Source organism: Rutilus rutilus (assembly GCF_951802725.1).
Source record: "Rutilus rutilus genome assembly, chromosome: 20".
NCBI lineage: Eukaryota > Metazoa > Chordata > Actinopteri > Cypriniformes > Leuciscidae > Rutilus > Rutilus rutilus.
This window is the reverse complement of record NC_140225.1, coordinates 17867514-17887854: the sequence shown is the minus strand read 5'-3', so window position 1 is coordinate 17887854 and position 20341 is coordinate 17867514. Positions and strand designations below refer to the sequence as shown.

Genomic DNA, 20341 nt, shown 5'->3' with positions numbered 1-20341 from the left:
AGATTGCAGTCAACTTGGGAAGTATATAATTATAAAGAAAAACATATTGACTTTTCCTTTGGAGGAATGTTTTTTTCCTCAGGCTTAGCTCTTCAGTTTCAGTCTCTCTTTTGGTGCGCTGGATTTTAGTTTAGAATTAAAAAATTTAATTCATACACAGTGCGCGCTTTCTCTTCATATCTTCCTTTTTCCTGCTGTCAGAAAGATTGAACTTCAAAGCGTGATGTTCACACATAAAGAAACATTTTCCCATGATGCCCATCTGATGATGAAAAAGCCTTTTTTTATTTTTTACTAATACAGTCAATGAGTTTTGTATAAAATTAGTAATATATTGAAGATTTTTATTTAATTTTAATATTTTCTATTTATTTTTTTTAAATCATAAAGTTTGTCTTGGATAATCCTTCCTCAGAAAGATGAATGCATTTTTGTGTTATCATTGGTAAAAAAATATATTTTCAGAGCCTATAGTCTAAGGGGCCATGTACACGAGGCCGTTTTAATCTAAAAACTGAAAACTTTTTATGCGCTTTGGCCGTTCATTTACACGAAAACAGCGTTTTGGGGGCCTGAAACCGCAAACTTTTGAAACCATGTTTCAAAGTGCTAGTTTTCGAAACCAATACTGTTACTGTCCCCGTGTAAACTACAAAAACGCGAATTTGTGAACACGGTGACGTCATGCGCGTGCATATTACGTGTTCAGTCTGTAGGCACGTATAGTGTTTCTTCACAAAGTGACATCGTCAACTACTGGCCTGGCAGCATAATACAGTGTTTTTAGTATAGTTTTCTCGGATCTGTGTGAATGGGATCGTTTTGACAACGTTGCTGTCTATGCGCATTTCAGTTCTCATCATGCTGTAAGATGATTCTGAGAAGAATTCTGATTCCTCTGCCCATTGACCACTTCTTGCAAGCCAAGGGCGATGATGTCAGGGCGAAAGTAATCATGACTGTGCACGGAAACTCACATCATACACAAACCCACACATATGCTACACACTCACAATTCCTGTGAACAAACCCAAGAGACCAGCTCTGGGTGTAGAGCAAGAACTGTATCACAGATGTTGTGAAAGTGTTTGGCACTTTGCTCATCATAGCAGAGGCAATAAATCTGATGTTGTGGTCTGAATTTGGAATGGTGAGTTTTTAAAGATTCTTCCCCATTTGTGTTTTTAAATTGTGCGTGGGTCCGAGCGCCGCTTGAGAAACGCTGTTTCTGCAATGAGCCAATTCATCTGGGCCTGTAAGAATGACTGGCTCTGATGATCCTTGTTCTTTGAAGCTTTCTGCTGCTAATTCTGGAGTTTAAAAATAGATCTGCCCACGTTCACCTTGTTTAGTTAGAGTTTGTGCCGAGTAAAGGATCTAACACTCCTGATAATTCTAGAACAAGTCTTTTTTTTTTGTCTCTCTAAACTCCCCATTTAACCTCTGAATTGTGTTTGCAGGTGTGTCTGTTTACACTGATTTCTCTGTGAAACATGAACATTCATGCCCTCTGATCTAAAGCTCAGAGAAAGAATAGGGATGCTCATGAGGACAGCAGCAGATGTCGTCCCCCAGGCCATTGTGAAGTCAATCCATGTCTACACATCGCAGATCATTATTTATTGATTTATTCAGTCGAGTGTAGAGCACATTGTTTATCCCTGCTTTTTGTTTAATGTTGAATTAGTCTGTGAAGACAAATCCCCTTTATTTGTGCCCGTTGTACCCATGTATCACCAGATTTAACATTTCAAAAAACGTGCTGAGAAGGATTTTATATATGGTTAGGATTTGCATTACGACAAACATGCATTTGATACAGAAATGACTATTTATTTTCAAAAATAAGTTTAAGGAATCCAGTGATACATGTAAATAAACAATAATCAGATTAAAGTGCCAAATATCAGTTATACAAAAAGGAATCTGTACAAAAGGAGGAATTACATGATTGAAGGTCTTTGGTGAGAAGGAATGACTGCTCGACTGACTTTGGGTTTTAAATGCGAGAGCTTTGGTGGGCTCTCAGTAACTGCATAGGTCCGAAGAGTCTGCCTTCATCAACGACAATGTCAACAATATCTAGAAAAATCACTGTGTACAAAAATAAAACAACAGATCATTCGGAATGGAGCAGTGCAGATTAAAATCACAGATCTCACTATAGCTGTTCTCTTTGGTGTCGGCGCTCTTCTTGCTTATTTGTTCTTTCTTAAACAAATCAATCAGTTTGATTGTCTTAAATCCATGTTAAAGCTTCTGCTCAGTCCCGTGATTTCTCATTCGGGTTCTCCATTCCTTTGTTTCAGTCAAACTTTAAGGCATCTTGGCTGTAGGTTATGGAAGGATGCCTTTTCAGGAAGCTCTTTGGTCAAGCCTAATCCATCTTTGGTGCGTGAAGCCGTGCGCAGAGGTCCACGGCCCTCAGATGGAGTCTCCGTGGCCTTGGAATGACAATGTTTTTGGCTGGAGTCACTAGGTTTTGTTTTATAGTGTCCCCATTGATTGAAGAAGATGCCCTCACTTTATCTTGGCTGGTTTGAGCTCCTTGACCTGCATGTGTAATGTTTTGTGGACAGCAAGAGTTCTGGACTGACAGAAACCCTTTCCACACTCCTGGCATTTAAATGGCTTCTCTTTGGAATGGATGTACCTTCATAAAAAAGAGAGAGAGAGAGATAATAGTTGCGGTTTGTTAATGGATGTAAGCATGTTTACAGCTTAAACAACAGATTTTAAAGTGGTCTGAGCATTTTTCTAGGATTACATATCCTGCGTTTCAGTATTCTGCCAAAAATGTGAACTATTGAAATGATGGCGATTTTAAATTGAAGCTAGTGCAGTAGTTATATCGGCCTTGTCATGACAAATCTTTGGGTCTGCAAATGTTAATTAAATCTCATACATGATGAATATCTAGCGATAATTGTCAGTGAGGAAAAGAGCCAAGATCATTACTGAAGAACTGAAGGAGATTGTTCAGCATGTCTCAACTAATTTAGATCATTCTTATAGTACTGGGATATCGAATGTCATAAATCACCAGAGCAGGTGTGGTTTAAAACAAAACTGATTTTTCTGCATCTGTTGTGCTTGAGGCTTAACTTTAACCACATTAACTCTAAGCTCAAATTGTCATTTTATATACAAATCTGCATAACATTTAATATTTGCATTTATATGTGTGCATATAAACTTTTTATTTTTTAATAACAAGTATTTAACATTATACCCTGTTATTGTCTAACTGGAATGATGGGAGAGTGCGGTAATGCATGATGAGGTCATGATTGGAACAGAATCTGCAGGAGGTTGGGAGTTTGTGGGTGGGCAGGAGTTTACGTTACTGTACGCTTAATTTATGAATGGGCAGGTATAAGCAGGAATGTGTTTCTAGATCAGCTGTAAATCCTTACCTGTGGTCTCTCAGGTGGTCCTGCCTCCTGAAGGCCTTGTGACAGATGTCACAAGTGTACGGCCGTTCATCTGTGTGCGTGCGCTCGTGGATCAACAGGTTGTAGGACTTAGTGAAGTGGCGGCCACAGAACTTGCACACAAACTCCTTTTTCGTCTTGGACGGAAGTCGTCCCCGGCTGGGTTTTCTTTCCGGCGAGGAGAGCTTGGCCACATCCAGCAGGCAGCCCAACGAGGGCGAGCGAACGTGCCCATTGTTAATGCTCAGATCTTCCGCCTTCAGGGCGTCGTCCTGCGTGGCGGCCGCTGCCAGGTTGGCAAAGTCAAAACGAGGTTTGCTTTTGCTGGATGCTCCAGAACCCGGCCCGGGGGATTCCTGCTTGGTGGGCTGGACGAGATGGGGGAACAGAGGGATTGAGGGTAGAGGGAAGCGGGCGTCCACCAGGCCAGGCAGCTTGGAGAAGGTACAGCGGGGCAAAGTGAACGGTGGGTAGCCCAGAGTCCACTGGTGCAGGTGGACGGCATGCAGGGCACTGAAACTATATATGCTGGGCATGTGGTCGGCTGGCAAATGCAACCCATTGGAGGTCTGAAGGAAGGAATAGTTCGCCAGCTGCAGAGAGGGATGAAGAGGCACGGGTGCTGGGAGCGTCTTACTGCCCATGTCTGATTCCAGAAAGTTTCTGTTGGAGACAAAGACAGAAAGAGAAATGAGTAAAGTAAGAGCAAATAACACAATGTCTCAAAAATAATACACCTGCAGACATCCATTGAGAATATGCTCACTGTGTTTACATTTTCTGTTATAGTATAGGCCTGTATTATGCGTTACTTGGAAACAGTTTGTTTTAGGTCCTTACAGGCTGAAGGGACTTCCCTAAAAAGAAAAAGAAAAACATGCGCACACACTCACGTCAAGACATAAACTGCACATGTCAAGTGAGACACCTTGTCTGACATATTGAAAGAGCACACTTCAACGTGAGCACAAAGCAATGCTCAAGCCTGCCAGATGAGTGTATGTGCGTACATTCTGGTGTGGGCGTCTTCTGAATACCGAAAATATGCCTATGGCCATGAAGACGAAAGACAGTAGGTGACATATCTGCCTCAACTGTTTAATCAGGTTGGATGAGAACAGACACAAAGCACAATAACTCCTCTTTGTCTCATCAGGAACTACAAGCACACACACACTCAGACAAACAGGCTTGGTGTGTGTATACAGTGTTACTCATGTCGTCTGGAGAATTTTTTTTTTCACACACTTTTATAAGTACCACGTGAAACGAAACAGTGTGTTGTGTGTTATATTACTGTGAAAACAAAACGAGACTATGCCAGATATGGTTCTAGTTATGATGGATTAGGTCAACGCGCTGCAAATGTTGTACACAATTTTAAGTCATAGCCTGTGTCATGTTTTTAAAGGTCGAAAAAGTAAAAAGAAAAAAAAAAGTAAGTCACATCTCTAGAATTTTTTTTAGCTACAAATTCTGAAATGTAAATGACGACGCTTATCTTGTGTGTATTTCTGTCTTGAATACTCATCGTGAAGCGGAGAGGGTCTGATCTGCGGTAAATAAAAAGTGAAATAGCCCTAATTAGTCTTTCTGAAGCTCAAAGCTCCCCCGGGGATTTGGACGCTCTGATCATGGCGCAGAAGTAATTGACTTTTACTTACGGGGGTCATTAGAGGAGATCAGGACTCGCTCCCGAGAACAGGCTCGTACCCTTAACCCTTTGAAGTCTACATACCTTTAAAACGAGTGAAGGAGGGGAATGTGTTAGGGAACTATCTGCTTAACCGCTAAATCTAACGCCAGTTGAAAGTTTTGGGGGGGACTAGACATTTCTGAATTGTGGGATTTCACAAGTGCTTGGACATTTTTTTCCGGTACATTGTTGGCTAATTAGTCGGATTTGCGCGCTGTGTCTGGATAAATCTCCCAGATTTTGTCCCCCACGCCAGGCAGAATCAGTGTTGTGGGGCTAAAGACGTTTATCCCAGACAAGGTGGTGAAAGAGTCTCAAAAATCACACCGCAATTTGCTGAGCTCGTGGTCGGCTACCCCCATCCACCCTGGGATACAGATCTCAAATGTGACACGTCCCCCTCAAAATGTGGTGAAACATATTTTTTTATATATCAAAACATATTGTAGGCCTAAAGTAAAATCTGATTTGTTAAGCCTAATTTGAAACATCCATGCATTTGTAAACACCCATCAGTGTGTTAATACTTCAAAATATTGTCAGACGCATGGCAAGTGCCTCTGTCTATCAGCAACCCTCCTTATCAATAACTGTGATTGCTCAGCTTTCATCAGTTGCGCGTTGAGCGCGCGGAGGTCACAAGTGTTTTATCTCTCGGTAGGTGTGAATGTGCGCCTGTCGCGAGTATGGAGATCACAGAGAAATCTCGACGTGTATTACAGGATTTAATCACGGTCTCGAGGCTCATGCGTTAACGACGAGTCTTTGGTCAATTGTCCAACGATTATCAAGTAAGTGTATGTTTTCCTTTTTCCGCGCAGCCCCCTGAGAGGATGTGATCACTTAACCCTGGAGAGAGGGAAACACACCATTCATTAAGCACCGCCAAAACATTTGACTAAATATACAAATATATGTAGGTATTGTGGAGAAGGCCTAGCGCTTTATTGTGTTTTCAGTTTGATGTAATACGCATGTGTCTGTATTATATCATAAGGAAAATAATTGACAGTGTAATATTTGAAAGTACTGAATAATGGCTAGAGCATATTGTCAGATGCATACTGATGCACTTTGTGTAATCAGATCAACACATGTAACAGTTAAAGCTGAAAAAGTCACAGTACAAATACTAAAATACTTAGGCTAATAATTTTAAATGCCTAATCTTTGAACTGATGCAATATCGAAATTCGTTGCATTTTCTCTCTAGAAATTAAACAAATTGTGCAGCCTATACCTTAAATGTTTTTATAGGAGTCATTTCTGACAGGGGGCATCCAACAGATGTGGTCATTAATTTATGACAAAACCATTTTAACATTAATATTTTAGGCTAAAATGCCAATCGTTATTAATATCTAAAATATTTCAATTGTTGGGTAGATTTGGATTATGTCTATGTCTTGGATTAACACTTTAAATGCAAAAGAAAATAATTCTGGGACAAGAAAAACATTTATTTATACATTGGCATATTTAAAAATATGCCCGTAGGCCTATTATTTAAAAAAAAAATATATATATATATATAGGCTTAGTCCATATTATTTTAAAAGGAATGACGTTTCGTTTTATTAGATATTAAAAAGGTCGCAGCCGTTTATGATTAATTGTACCTACTGGATTTTTCTGGGAGACAAAATATATTTTGTTTTATTTATGACCATTTTGATGCATCCGGAAGACGTTAGGTGAACGAATAGCGCTTAAAATAAACCAAAACAAACGAATAACTGCTAATTTTCTCAACACCGAGCATCACTGTAAAACCATTCAAACCACACGCGAACCACGACTCGAGATCACCGACCACAAGGCCTCGCATGGCTTCGAAAAAAGAAAGTTTTCTACATATGCATAAAACAATCTAAAGATTACAATTTACGTGAACGAATTTGTTACAGATTTTGAACGAAAAACATTGGGTGACATGAGAGCAGCTTCAAGGCTTTCCACAGACGACATTTGTGAATCTTAATTTTGTTTGAGTAACATGTATGTATTGTAAACAAATTAGTTTATTCCCACAACAATATTTTAAACGTATTGACACAATTTATAATCAATAAGAATTTGCAATGCGCATCCCACCTGTTGATCACTGACCCGATCACGATTAAAGACCATCATTAACACATTAGTTACTTTGCTCTGACTTTTATCTGCATTAAGCAACAAATTACTTAGACATTGCAATGAAGTTAATTCAACAACTGTTTCAAGAATTTTCTTTAAACAGCTGAAGTGTTACAAGTTGTTCCCGTCATGCTTTAAAGGCAATTTCTCGCTTTACTAATTCATTCTTAAATGCACTTGAACATTACACATTTGTGGTTTACGTCTTGTGCAGGAAATCATTGACAGTGCAATAGTAAAAGCTTGTCAGAAATATTCCAAAAAGCCAGAAAATATTTACCAGGTCTTGGTGAAGCAGGGCGATCCAAAATAAGTTTTAGAGTCACTTAGTTTTCCCACAGCGTTTTTAAATTCAGTGCAAAACTCTCAGGCGCATCGGAGAAATGTTCGTCTTCCTCAGCATGTTCTCGCAGCAGAGGCACGGGAAAACCCTGAAGTTCGCACAGCTGTGGTCCAGCGGTTGTGCGCTGTAAGTATTTGGTTACTCGGGGTAGAAACTCTCTCTCTCTGTGTCTTACTCTAGCTCTGTCTTGTGGTCCCAAAGTCAAACCGCCTCTTTATTGTAACCCAACCCGCGACGTCACAACAGCCAAACCCCCAAAATACTGAAGTGAAGTTTCCTCCACTGGTACAGCAGCCCTCAACGCTGAAGGACCAAACACATGCAGACTTTTATCCCAGGCATACATGCTCGAGGACTGAACTGAACGCCACAGCAACTTTTGAAACTTTTACGTTGGCAATAAAGGTCTTCCACCACTTGCGCGCTGATAAGGACGGTAATCAGCAGAAGGAAAGAGAAAAATATAAATAATTAAAATGGGAACATTTTGCATTAAATATGCTAATGACAAACAGCCATTGTAGCATTATTATTTTGACAAATAATAATATTATTATTATAAAGAAGTTTTCACTTATAAGCTGAGCTTAGAAAAGTCTAATTAAATAAACGCTCTCATCTATAAAGCATAAAGTCGAAGCATTCTTGTTTAAAGTGAGCTTCTGTGCGAGGTGGGGGCGGCAACAAATCAAGCTTCACTTTGTATTAATTAAGGTAAATATACAACTGTCACCTTTAACTTGTGCTCTCTGCGAGAAAGAAATGAGAGACCAGTTTTAAACGTCCCAAAACCATTAGTCAATTTGTCACCCCGACCCCAGTGAAGACAGATTAAGAGCACGAGTTTCATTTTAGTAACACGGGAAAGGTGAATTCAAGAAGTTCGAGCACTTCTCTTTGATACGAACTGAAGCGCGGTGGAAATTCTTGGTAAAAACGTTTCCTCTTGGGGTCAAACACACCTAGGTTAGCGTAAACTGCGAATGAGAAAAAAAAATCACGTAATCTCACAGTTGTGTATATAAGAGAGAGAGAAAAATAATTTATTTTAAAATGAAAATAGACAAAATGGTTTAAATTACATGTGTAGCCTACTTCGATTTCAACTGTTCTGCACGCATGTAACTTTTTAAGATTTAGGCTAAATGTTAAAAATACATCATGCTCATTTTCCCTCTATTACTTTTTTAATGGAAATAAACAGTACATTTTCACTAACTCTAATTTGTTGACTCTGGAACTCTGTTGTGATGTCACCCCACACAAGATAAGATGAGATGCAGGTTGCAGGTTCCTTCGAGTGAGACGCACAGAAACACTCTCAGTGGATCAGAGCTGGACAAGAACGCTGGAGCGCATCTGTTGCGCGCTCAATACGCGCCACCTGGTGGCGACAGCGCGTAAAATTGCAATCCAGCTACTGCAGAGGCGCTCAGCCTTACTCCTGGAGATACCTTTGTGCAGAATTTAGTTCCAATCATGTTCTACCTGTCATTTTCAAGTGATCCGTAGACTTAGTTTAGCGGGTTCAGGTATGTTTGCTGAAAGCTGTAAGTAAATTTGTAAGTCATTGTTTTTAACTTGTTTGAAAAACCTGGAGCAAAAAACAGTCATGAGTAGGCTAAAGAGTAAACAATCGACTGATTTAATGGGAGTGTGTATTCATGTGTGAGGTGTTTGGAAGGTGTTGTGTAAGCTTAGACGTTGGCTTAATTCCCCATCTCACACAAGAAGGGAATGTTAACTACTGTAAAAAACTATTGTTGGTTTAACTTTAAAAATTAAGTTACCTTAACATTTTGAGTTCATTGAAATTAAAAGTGTGAGTTAATGCAACAAAGGAGATTTGTTTAATAAATAGAAACTCAAAATATTATGTTATCTGAACCACATTAATTATCTAAGTTGATTTGACAAAAGATAAAAAGTTGTGATAAGAAATCGTTTTAGTTTAGGCTAATGCATTACAAACTATCCTTAGGCCCATTTTACTGATCATCTACACAGAGATACGTTAAATGCTGAGTGCAAATGCCCATGCAGTTTATTCGGCCGATTTTGCTCTGTTGGTTTTTATCAGAATATTCTGGCTGTCTGTGAGTCCATGTTGCATCACTGAGCACAGCGCAATAGCCCTGACCTCAGGAAATTAATCAGCAAAACCTGCCACGGAAGCCGTGCGCCCACTCTTCGGCTGCATATAATAAAAAACAGCAGCTAGACATCATTTACATTTTTGGAGGGAAAAAGAAAACAAACTGTAAAGAATAGATTTGGTGCGAGCGCGAGCTGCGCATGTTTAATGCGCGGCTCACACAAATACGCTCTGCACATGCACATGAACGCACACACGGCTGCCTGAAGATAAAAAGAACTGTTTACAGCTCACTTACATATTTCATCACGTCTATTTACATCACTTTCGCTAATCTAAACACTTCAGCCACTGAAAGTTTAACATTTCAAAGTCTGTGAAGTCAGAGAGCTGCTCTCAAATTCTGAACTACTGACGGCTGTCTAAATACAGGCCCCCTGCCTGCGTCTATCACGCTCTTTAAAGTCCTGATAGATAGGCTACACATTAACGTATTTTTTCAAAGCAAACCTGAGTTGTAAGCTAAAGGCAAAACAGCCTGCAGTCTCACCAGTTCCATTTCAATTTTACATAATGCTGTACTGATTTATTTTCCAGCCAATCGCAAGAACTTCGTCATGGATCTCAATTCAGATTCCAATTGGAAGTGAGCATCTCTATGCCCTACTCACTCAATGGCAGACCATGACCATAAATTATTAATTTATTTCCTTGAAGTGACCATTGCATGTTCCCTTCGCTAACGGACCTGTGGAAGGGCCCTTCGTGAAGGGATTCATTTGTTCACTTTCGTTTGGAACGCTCCTATGGCGTCCTCTTCCCGAAGTTCCCTTCAAAGGTGCAAAAACGCAGTTCTCTCTTGCCCATTAAGCCCATTAAGTTTTAACAGCCTAAAGTGGGGTGGATTGGTGGGCGGTAATAGAGAATGAATGGGGGAAAGTCACGTGAGAGGAGGCAATGCCTCCATCGCGTTATGATTGGATGAATGAATATGATTGGTTATGATTGGTTTGGGTGATAAATTTCACCTTTGGTTTTCTCTGGGGGGTGGTGGTGGATGTATTAGTGAGCAATCAATCTGCTTGGTGAAATTAAAGGTACATCTTCATGTTTGTAACCAGTGTTTGCAGAGCTTTATGACTGATGATCCGAAAAAAGGTTGGTAGGCCTATATAAGGTGTATCAAACTCTACTGATAGTCAAACGAATTTCCCCAAAAAAGAATTTCAGAAAAATATGTCACCTGACCAAGTAAGTAGCCTATCATATCTGCCGCTGTGGTTCGTATTTTGTTTTGACAAGGCTTGGTCACATTCCCTTTTTCACTCTTCACTGTTCAAGGTTACTTTTTGCTTTGACAATGTGATTCCTGTTGTTAAGAGGAACTGTCAATGTTAAATTCTAGCTCGCTAAATAGTTCAAATTCTACTGACCAAAAACTGTAGTAGCAAGCCTTGTTTTCTGTATTTACGGACATGACGTAACCACGCAAGAATGAATAGAGTGGTGCAGGGATGACATCAGAACCCGGAAGACTAATATGCCGGTGGTTCCTTTGTGATTTTCCTATATACTGTAAAAAATAATTTTCATGATTTGTTATCGTAACTTTTTTCTTTTGTCAAATCAACTTAGATAATGAATGTGGTTCAGATAACATAATATTTTGAGTTTCTATTTATTAAACCAATCTCCTTCATTGTATTAATAAACTCAAAATTTCAAGGCAACCAGGTAACTTACTTTTTTAAGTTAAACCAACAATCATTTTTTACAGTGTATGGGGCTTTATAATGGGGCTTTTCGGTTTATGTGTAAAATAAAGCCTGTGGTAGACATAACTTGAATATTTGACGTTTAGTTCTACAATGTAAATTACTTACACCCATAACGAAAACGCGAATTTTAAAGCAGTTATTTTCATTTTTAAAAACGTACACTGTAAAAAATGATATGATCAATAAGTTATGAGAACATGTGTAACATGTTACATTGCTGTTACATGTTACATTGCTTTAACTCATCAAAATAAGCAATTTTCAACTGTTTAGAAGTTATACGAGATTCAACTCATATTTCAAGTCAGTTTAATGTAATTTAAGTTGAAATGAAAAGTTAATGGCACTTAAAATTTAAGGCAGCAACTTTTTTTTTTGACAGTGTATGTTTTTAATAAGTTACTAGGTAAGACAGCTTGGGGTGTGAGTGTGTGCACTGTACGTTGTAGAACAAAACATCAATACCATCAAGTTATGTTTACAACAGGCTTTACTTTACTCAGATTGAAAACCCCCATTATAAAACCCCCTATAGGAAAATGTTGAAGGAACCAATGGCGAATTAGACTTCCAGGTTCTGACGTCATATTCATATCATATTTCTCAGCGAAATATATATATATATAATAATCATAATTACAGTAGTAGGCTTCATCCATTTAATATTGTTTAACACAAGTTATTAAATAGCTCAATAACAAAATTTCTATATTTTTAGGCAAAACTTTCATAGTTTTGATTTATTTATTTATTTTTAGCTATGTTTTATTCAATTGTGGTTAGATTATTTTTTCCTTTCTGAAAACCTTTCTGTTTTTTTCGGGGTTTTTTTTTCAGTAATGATCTTACCAGTCTCACTAGCATGCAAAAATCAGGAAGAAACTTATGCATTAGCTTATAATAAAAGCAATCACAGCTGTTCATATATTAGAGAAAGAGAGCTGGAGAGATGTATAGGGCTGGGTTGTGAGTCAGCTGGATGGAATGGGGCTTGGTGCTTCTCAGGGAGGTAATCCAGCACGGCTTTACGTTCAAACTGAAACCGCAAAGCCATAACGATGCCCCTTTAGGTCACTTAGTCCCTCTACAAAAACAACAGGCTTTTAATGGCTAATGAAGAACAGAGGTGTAGCTTCTCTGAACCTCTCGTGGTTACGTGAAACTGCTGTGTTTTTAGCTCAGATGGCTTTGGAGGTGATTGAGATAATTGAAAGCGCTCAGAGGCGCTTCTAATGCTTTACGGGTAAAAGGCCGTGTTTAGACTTAGGAAGGATCATCTTTTGACAGACCTCTCAATGGTGACACACGCCGGATGGTATTTATGAAGGAAATGATTATGCGTTTATAGGAAATGTTACAGCTGCTGCTGATGATGATGTTCGCAATGAATATGCACAGGTTTAGTGTTCAAATCCTTGATGAATACGGGTCAGATGTTTGTTAATTCATTTATGCTGTGTAAAGTCCACACTCTCTTTAAGAACATGTTGGCCACTTTCCCGAAGAGGGTGTGAACCGAAGGCACTTGGTTTGACCCGTTTCAACAGTATCTGCATTTACTAAGACTTGGCTAAATAATTACAAACATACACCCTGTGGTCGAATTTATGAGCCCTATGCTCTTATCCTAAGCCCGTCCTATTGAGTTTCATACCCCTGAGATAAAGCCAACATTAGAACATCGATTAAGCATGAACAAAGTCATGGAGTGTTTTAATTCGATTATGTTACATAATATCTTTAGCCTCCTTTCCACAGAAGGACTTGTTCGAGCAGACATAAATTCCTGAGGAAAATGTAGTTATTTTTGTCCTCCAACCTCATTTTATGGAATCTGTATGTTTCTTTGTGCCAACATTTACGAAACACATCATACTTTTATAATAATGCCTTTCAAGTTGCACTTAATACATAGAAAAATACTAATATACTAATACACAAAAATACTAATGAATATAAAGCCTCATTCTGTTTTTGATGATAATTTTAATGACTCATTTATGCCAGTAAACTGAAAAACTTAGTCAGTTTAACTGAGTCAGATTCATGCAAGGAATTAAAAACAAGTGAAGGTGATTTAGAGTGTTATCCTCTTAATTTTTCATATATTAGACAAACATTCACATAGTGCATTTATATATTTGTCATGATGACCAAAGTGCATGTCTGTTCTTCATTTTTGCTGCAGTATGTCAGCATCCCTTTCTCACTTTCTTACTCTGTGTTTCATCCTCTATCTCCGCTGACCATGTAAAGAACAGAAAAAACATCAGATGGAGCATTTGACCTTTTAAAAAAATATCCGCAGGACTTCATGAAAACAAATTCTCTTCAGCTGAGGTCTCTTTCCCTCATGTCCAGCCTGAAAGAGTGCGAGAGAGGGAGGGATAACTAGAGCAAGTGAGAGAGGGAGCTCGAAGGATAGATGTGTAACACCCGTCAGTCGCTCTTCTGACCCCTGTATGGCCAGTGATAAATGTTTTTACCATGGCTGAGCAGAAGTGTCAGCACGGGTCAAGCTCTGTGTGAGCTGAGGGAATGTTCTGCGCCAGAGAACGAGTATGGCTGAATGCAAAACATTTCAATAAAGTCGTAAAATAACAGTGTTATCAGATCTTAGGCAAACTGGAGGGAAGGAACAAAGCTGCGCTTTGATAAATTAAACAGCTGATGCTTTCAACGAAACACTCCCAGTCTCCGATTTATGCAAATGATGTTCGTAAACGTTTCATAAAACATCACATTTCAACAGCAAATGCTTTTGGCCTACATGCAGCCACACAAATCATGTTTAAAGTCACCATGAAATCAAATTTGACTCTTCTCTTCTCTTCTTCCCGCCCTACAATTTTTTTCTTGTTCGAGAAGCCGTTTCACTCGGATATACAGTACGTCGCAATAGGGAAGAAAAGGGGGTGTCCAGTCCTGCTCCTGGAGGGCCGCTGTCCTGCAGAGTTTAGCTCCAAGCCTCCAACCCCAATTAAACACACCTGAACCAACTAATCAAGGTCTTTCTAGGCATACTAGAAACTTCCAGACAGGTGTGTTGAGGCAAGCTGGATCTCCAGGATCACAACTTCCACTTCATGCCGACATTAAACATAACAATCAAAATGTACATCTTAGATTTGTGTCAGAAAGCTTTTTTTTTAACTGAAATGTCATATAATTTTGCCCAAAACACAAGCGTATGAAGTTTGTGATTGACTTTAGAGGTCATAACTGTGACCCACACTCCAAAGTAGTCTCTCCATTCATACTCTCGTCTGTACAATTTCGAATCCAGGGTGAATAGCTGTCAGAGGGCAGAGTTAAGATTATGCACTGCATGAAAATTGGGATTTCCGACCCCGTAAACGGCCGCAAATCTCCCTAATTTTCGGCAGTTAACGACAATTTACAGCCTGTGAACGTCGCGTTCGTCTGTGCCGAATATTGTCGGAAACGAACCATGACGTAGGCAGAGCGCTCGCGCCGGAGGTGTGAATGGCTCTAATTACCATATGAATAGCAGCTCCCGCCAGAGAAAGGCTTGAATTTCCTCAGTCACTATTGGTTGAACCCACGTGGTTTAAACAAGAAAAATCACTCGTGATTGGTTGGCAGATCTGTTGCTATTGGTCACCCTCTCTCATTAAAAATTCAAAAAATTATAATATTCATATAAATAATATATAAATTATATTATATATTCATAATATGCTATTCTGTGGTATATTCATGTCATTGTTAACCTATGGACTACACTATTATTACCATCAAGGACATGAATTTATAAAGGAATGGAAAATTTGCCAGGGACATGCTGTTTATTCAAAGAAAGAGCTTTATTAGCAGAAACACAAAACAATATACACCTATGTACAAAGCATAGATCATCTGCACACACAACAAATTGGAAGCTCAGTGTCTGTTTTCATCTTCGGAGCTGTAGGTGACTAGCGGCGTTCTCTCTGAATTCGATCCACTTTGAAAACGTCTGTGGTGCGTTGCCCTGTATTTAGGAGTCGCCTCTAATCTCGACTGCAGCGTAGCACAGAGCTCTGTGAGCTCCTGGCTGGTGGTTGAACTTCATCGGACATCAGATCTATGGTGGCGCACTTCCAAAAGCCCACGTCATCCTCACCTAGCACACCGTCTCGCTTCTAGCAGCTGTAAAAACAACTAATACAGACAATCAGTACAGTGATGCACTGTGTATGGACACAAAACATCAATTAATGCACGTGAAAAATAGTGACATTGACTAAAAATCTTACCCTCTTTCTTCTCGCTCGACTCCGAGCTGAACTCTTCACAGCTTCGGCCTGCAATGCCAGATCTGGTTGTTTGTACCTGAAGCTCCTGCGTACTGTCTCGTAGTATGTCTTACAGGCAGCTGGAAAACAATTAAATGAGAGTGATATGAATAAAAACAACGCAAGTCACAGTAAAATGAAACAAGGAGAAAATAGTAAAAGTTACTTACAATGTCGTCATGATCAGCGTCATAAAAATCTGGACTTGCAGACATAGCTCTGAGTAAATGTGAGGTTACGCCCTCGTTATGAGGTGAGGTTACTCTTTGGAAACAAAATGTATGATTAAGATCGTAAACTATAATGGATCTATTTTCTTATACAAGAGAATGAAAGCATATTCTTTGAATCTTACCTTTAAAATGTTTGTAAGTTTTTATGAAAGTAAAAAAATAAAAGAATGTAAGATTCTTTTTTTTTTTTTTATTACCTTGCTCCAGTTCTTAGCGCCCACAATTTGTCTCAGAGTTGAGAAGATGGCATACTGCTTCCTGTAAATTACAGGATTATTTACAATTATTAAACAAATAATAGCCATCAATCCCATGACCTCTTGCTTTGATGAAATCATGAAAAACAGAATATTCTTACATTTCACAAGGCCTGACAAAATACAGCTGCAGGTAACTAGCGGCATTCTGTCTGAATTCGGTCCATTTTGCAGACGTCTGTGGTGCGTTGCCCTGTACTTTGGAGTCGCCTCTAATCTCGACTGCAGCGTGGCACAGAGCTCGGTGAGCTCCTGGCTGCGACAGGACGGAGGTCGCACAATCCATCCAGACACCCCGCCGACGATGCCATCTTCCTCATCAGACATCAGGTCTATGGTAGCACACTTCCGAAGGCCCACCTCATCCTCAGCTATCACACTCTGTCTCGCTTTTAGCAGCTGTTAAAACCAATAAAGACAATCAATACTGCGCAATGCACTGCGTATGGACAACACACATCTATTAATGCACCTGAAAAATAGTCACATTGACCAAAAACAAATCTAATCTACTAAATCTTACCGTCTTTCTTCTCGCTCGACTCCGAGCTGAATTCACCACAGCTTCCGCCTGCAATGCAAGATCTGGTTGTTTGTACCTGAAGCTCCTGCGCACTGTCGTGTAATATGTCTTAAAGGCAGCTGGAAAACAATTAATTGAGAGTGATATTAATAAGAACAACATAAGTCACAGTAAAATTAATAAGAACAACATAAGTCACAGTAAAATTAATAAGAACAACATAAGTCACAGTAAAATTAATAAGAACAACATAAGTCACAGTAAAATTAAACAAAGGAGAAAAAATGCAACGGGGTGAAATTGAAGAAATACACACCGGAAGCAAACTATGCTTTTTGAAATTGGGGTTTTATTCTGACTGCTGTTTAAAATAAGTGACAGCGGTCAATGGAAGCACAATTAAACAGATAAAAGTCTGATTAAGAAAAAAGTTTGCCTTGTTCGAAGAGATTTCACAAGAAAAAAAATTGATTTCACTAGTTAAAAAAAAAAGAAAAAAAAAAAGAAATTGTAGAAACAGTTTACAGTAAATTTGAAGATGACAATCAAATGTCACAAAAAGCTTAACCAGTGGATCAATGCCCAAATCCACAGAATACTTAACTCAATTCAAACTGAAATGCAGTGTAATACACTGCAACTGGTCAGATTTATTAAATTGATTTCTCCAAACCAAAATATGTTAGGCTACAATTAAATACGATAACACAAACTGGAATACGGCAGTGGCTGAGGTAACGGTAGGCCTAGGCCTAAGTTACAAGAGAAATAAAAGCACTTTAACAAAGCCACAACCCACGTTTAATCATGCCATGCGGAACCAGACCTATGCATTTAACCATAAAGTTATACTGTATAATCACAGAATATAGATTCAACTCATTAACAGATTTATCAAATAAACATGCCATCAGTAATTTCCCCCATAAACCATAAAACGTAACTTACCCAATCCTTTACCGTCCGATCACCACGAGGTTCACTCGATCGTCACACATGCGCTCCAAATAAATCTATAAACAAAAATGTACACATCAAATGTTCTTTTAACTTCGCTTCACAAATTATTTGTGCATATTAAAGATATTGGAGTAATATTTACCAAGAAAGAAGAACGTATAACACAGAATCCGATCGATGCACGCACCGTCATGGAGCTCTCCTGAACAATGAAAAATGGCTGCCGTTCTCTGGTCGCGCGCACGCGTCCAGCACAAGTGAATAGTATCGCGAGAAGAGAGGGATTTCTTAAAGGGGCCACAAACATTTTTAATGCAAAATAGAAACGAGGCACATTTTATGTAAACAACTCTAATCGTAGTTGTAACTCTATATGTACAGTAGGCATAATTCTTGTCATTGCGTATGTGTATGCAGCATGAGTCAAATACAATCTTCTGTTCGTGTTGTATTATGCACAGTGGTTGGGCTCTAAGAGATTGTGATGCTGTTTGCATGGAATGCACATTTTATTTTTGTGGCAAAGCCTGATTGAAATTAATTGTTGAAATAAATGGTTTTGTGTCTTTTTTACATAACATTGGCTATTGCTAATGACACATAGTAACTAATCTAGCTACTTTCATTAAATATATCAATTTAAGCTAAAATGTAAGAGGGTCATTCTATGAAAATGTCAATTTTTCTGTCCCTAGCCTTTACAGAAATATTACACTTAAAAAACACTTTAGGGTTACAATTTCTTTACATTTTAAAATAAAACAATATGTTATTTGAACAATTACACCCTCTTGAGCCATCAATGTGGCAATATTTGATTTTTATGAATTATATAGAATTTCAAGCACCACAGAAGTGCTCGTCCCCACAGTCATGTACAGAGGGAAAATGCTTTATTTTGAGGTCAATAACAGATTTTTACACCATTTAAAATACAATAATGTATACATAACTATCAAATATATTCTGTAAATGATATATATAAAAAAAATGCAGAATACAAATTATGAAATTTATAATGAAAGTAGTGGTCCCCTGGAGTTGTGTCACTGGTGTTACTGTTAAACAAAAATCTCTTATTTTGAAATAAAAATCACACTGCTATAGCTTATGTTTGTATGCAGGCCTACGGAATTTATATTCACAATACTTAATAACTAATATTATTTTATTGCATTTATATTAGTTGTTTGAAGAGTTACAAAAAAGTGGTCGGTCTTAACACAAGTTTCAGCCGGCAAGTCGGTTGGACTAAAAGGGGGAAAAAATAAATAATTGGGTCGGTAGGCTACTAAATTGACAGGGTCGGTCGGGTTACGGCAAACAAGAATATTTTTAAGGATGGCCTTAGACTATTGTAACTCACTTTATTTTGGGCTATCTCAGGCCTCTCTCTCTCGTCTACAGCTAGTTCAAAACGCAGCGGCTAGACTTCTCACCGGGACACGCAAATATGAGTAGATCACCCCTATTTTATTCAAACTCCACTGGCTACCTGTCACGTTCAGGATTGATTTTAAAATTTTACTATTTGTGTATAAAGCTCTTAACAAACCGCCCCCCCAATATCTGACCAATCTCCTCTGCCCGTACACTCCATCTCGTACTTTGAGATCCAGTGATCACTGTCTTCTCATCGTGCCCAGATCCAGACTTAAAAAAACGAGGCGACTGCACTTTTGCGACTGCAGGCCCAAAACTTTGGAACAGTCTACCCCTCTATATCAGACTAGCTCCCTCAATTTCCATCTTCAAAACATCCTTGAAAACTTTTAATACCCCTTGACACAACTATTGTTTTTTTTTTTAATTGTCCTGTTTCTGCCCTGCATTTTATCTATTGCCCTGTACAGCACTTTGGTCAGCCTTGGCTGTTTTTAGTTTTGCGTTATAAATAAATATTGTATTTTTTTTAGAATTAAGTTAATACCTTTGAGTCACCTGGGATAAAACTCCCCCTGCTACCCTCATTTGCATTTGTAAAGCTCACAGCAGTCTCATTTACATGTTAAAGCATTAGAGGGAGGGGGGTCACGGGGCAAGCAAGTCCCACGTCAATTTCCGACAATTTCCGACAGTTTGCAGTGTTGCCTGTAAATTGCCGTTTGCAGTCGTAAACCTGAACTTCCACGACAATCTACAGCGCCGGTAACTGTCGAAAATCCCACTTTTCATGCAGTGATGAATACTGTTAATTCTTCTTTCAAACACTCAGAAATACAGAAAAATAAACATGTTTCTGCATATGTCCGTGTTTAAAGGTCAGAAACATTTTACAACTTCTGTTCTGCCCACCCACAGAGCCTCAAGAGAATTTTGGTTTGTGATTGGCCTATTTTGAAACCGAGTCTCTATATAGAGTATGCCTGAATCTGGGAATGGGTTGGTAAGACCTGGTGGGACCTTCCACTTTAGAATGCCAGGAGTGTGTGTATGTGTGTGTACACGCTTTACTTTAGACCATCAGGGAGCTGTTGATGAGCCTTTCAGCTGTGCTTGGGAAAACATAGCAAATCCACTGCTCTCACCCCAGAGTCCCACAATCCAGTGTGTTTTGCCAGAGTCTGAGTTTATAGGTACCGATC

General features: G+C 38.9%; 1 protein-coding gene and 2 long non-coding RNA genes across 3 annotated transcripts; all 3 read right to left on the bottom strand.

Annotated features, from left to right (window-relative positions):
- Positions 1 to 1417: 1417 nt before the first annotated feature.
- Positions 1418 to 7807, bottom strand: osr1 (odd-skipped related transcription factor 1). Its single transcript, XM_084391885.1, has 3 exons — positions 7550 to 7807; positions 3417 to 4097; positions 1418 to 2653 (listed from the first exon to the last, which is right to left on the bottom strand). Exons 2-3 carry the CDS (start codon positions 4076 to 4078, stop codon positions 2521 to 2523), a joined length of 795 nt encoding a protein of 264 aa, XP_084248011.1. The 5' UTR covers positions 4079 to 4097; positions 7550 to 7807; the 3' UTR covers positions 1418 to 2520.
- Positions 7808 to 15241: 7434 nt separating this feature from the next.
- LOC311280220 lies at positions 15242 to 16216 on the bottom strand. Its single transcript, XR_014625654.1, has 3 exons — positions 15954 to 16216; positions 15745 to 15863; positions 15242 to 15637 (listed from the first exon to the last, which is right to left on the bottom strand). It is a non-coding gene; the product is annotated as an uncharacterized lncRNA (long non-coding RNA).
- Positions 16217 to 16219: 3 nt separating this feature from the next.
- On the bottom strand, positions 16220 to 18714 carry LOC311280219. The gene is made up of 4 exons (XR_014625653.1): positions 17745 to 18714; positions 16797 to 16915; positions 16375 to 16672; positions 16220 to 16274 (listed from the first exon to the last, which is right to left on the bottom strand). It is a non-coding gene; the product is annotated as an uncharacterized lncRNA (long non-coding RNA).
- Between the last annotated feature and the right edge of the window lie 1627 nt (positions 18715 to 20341).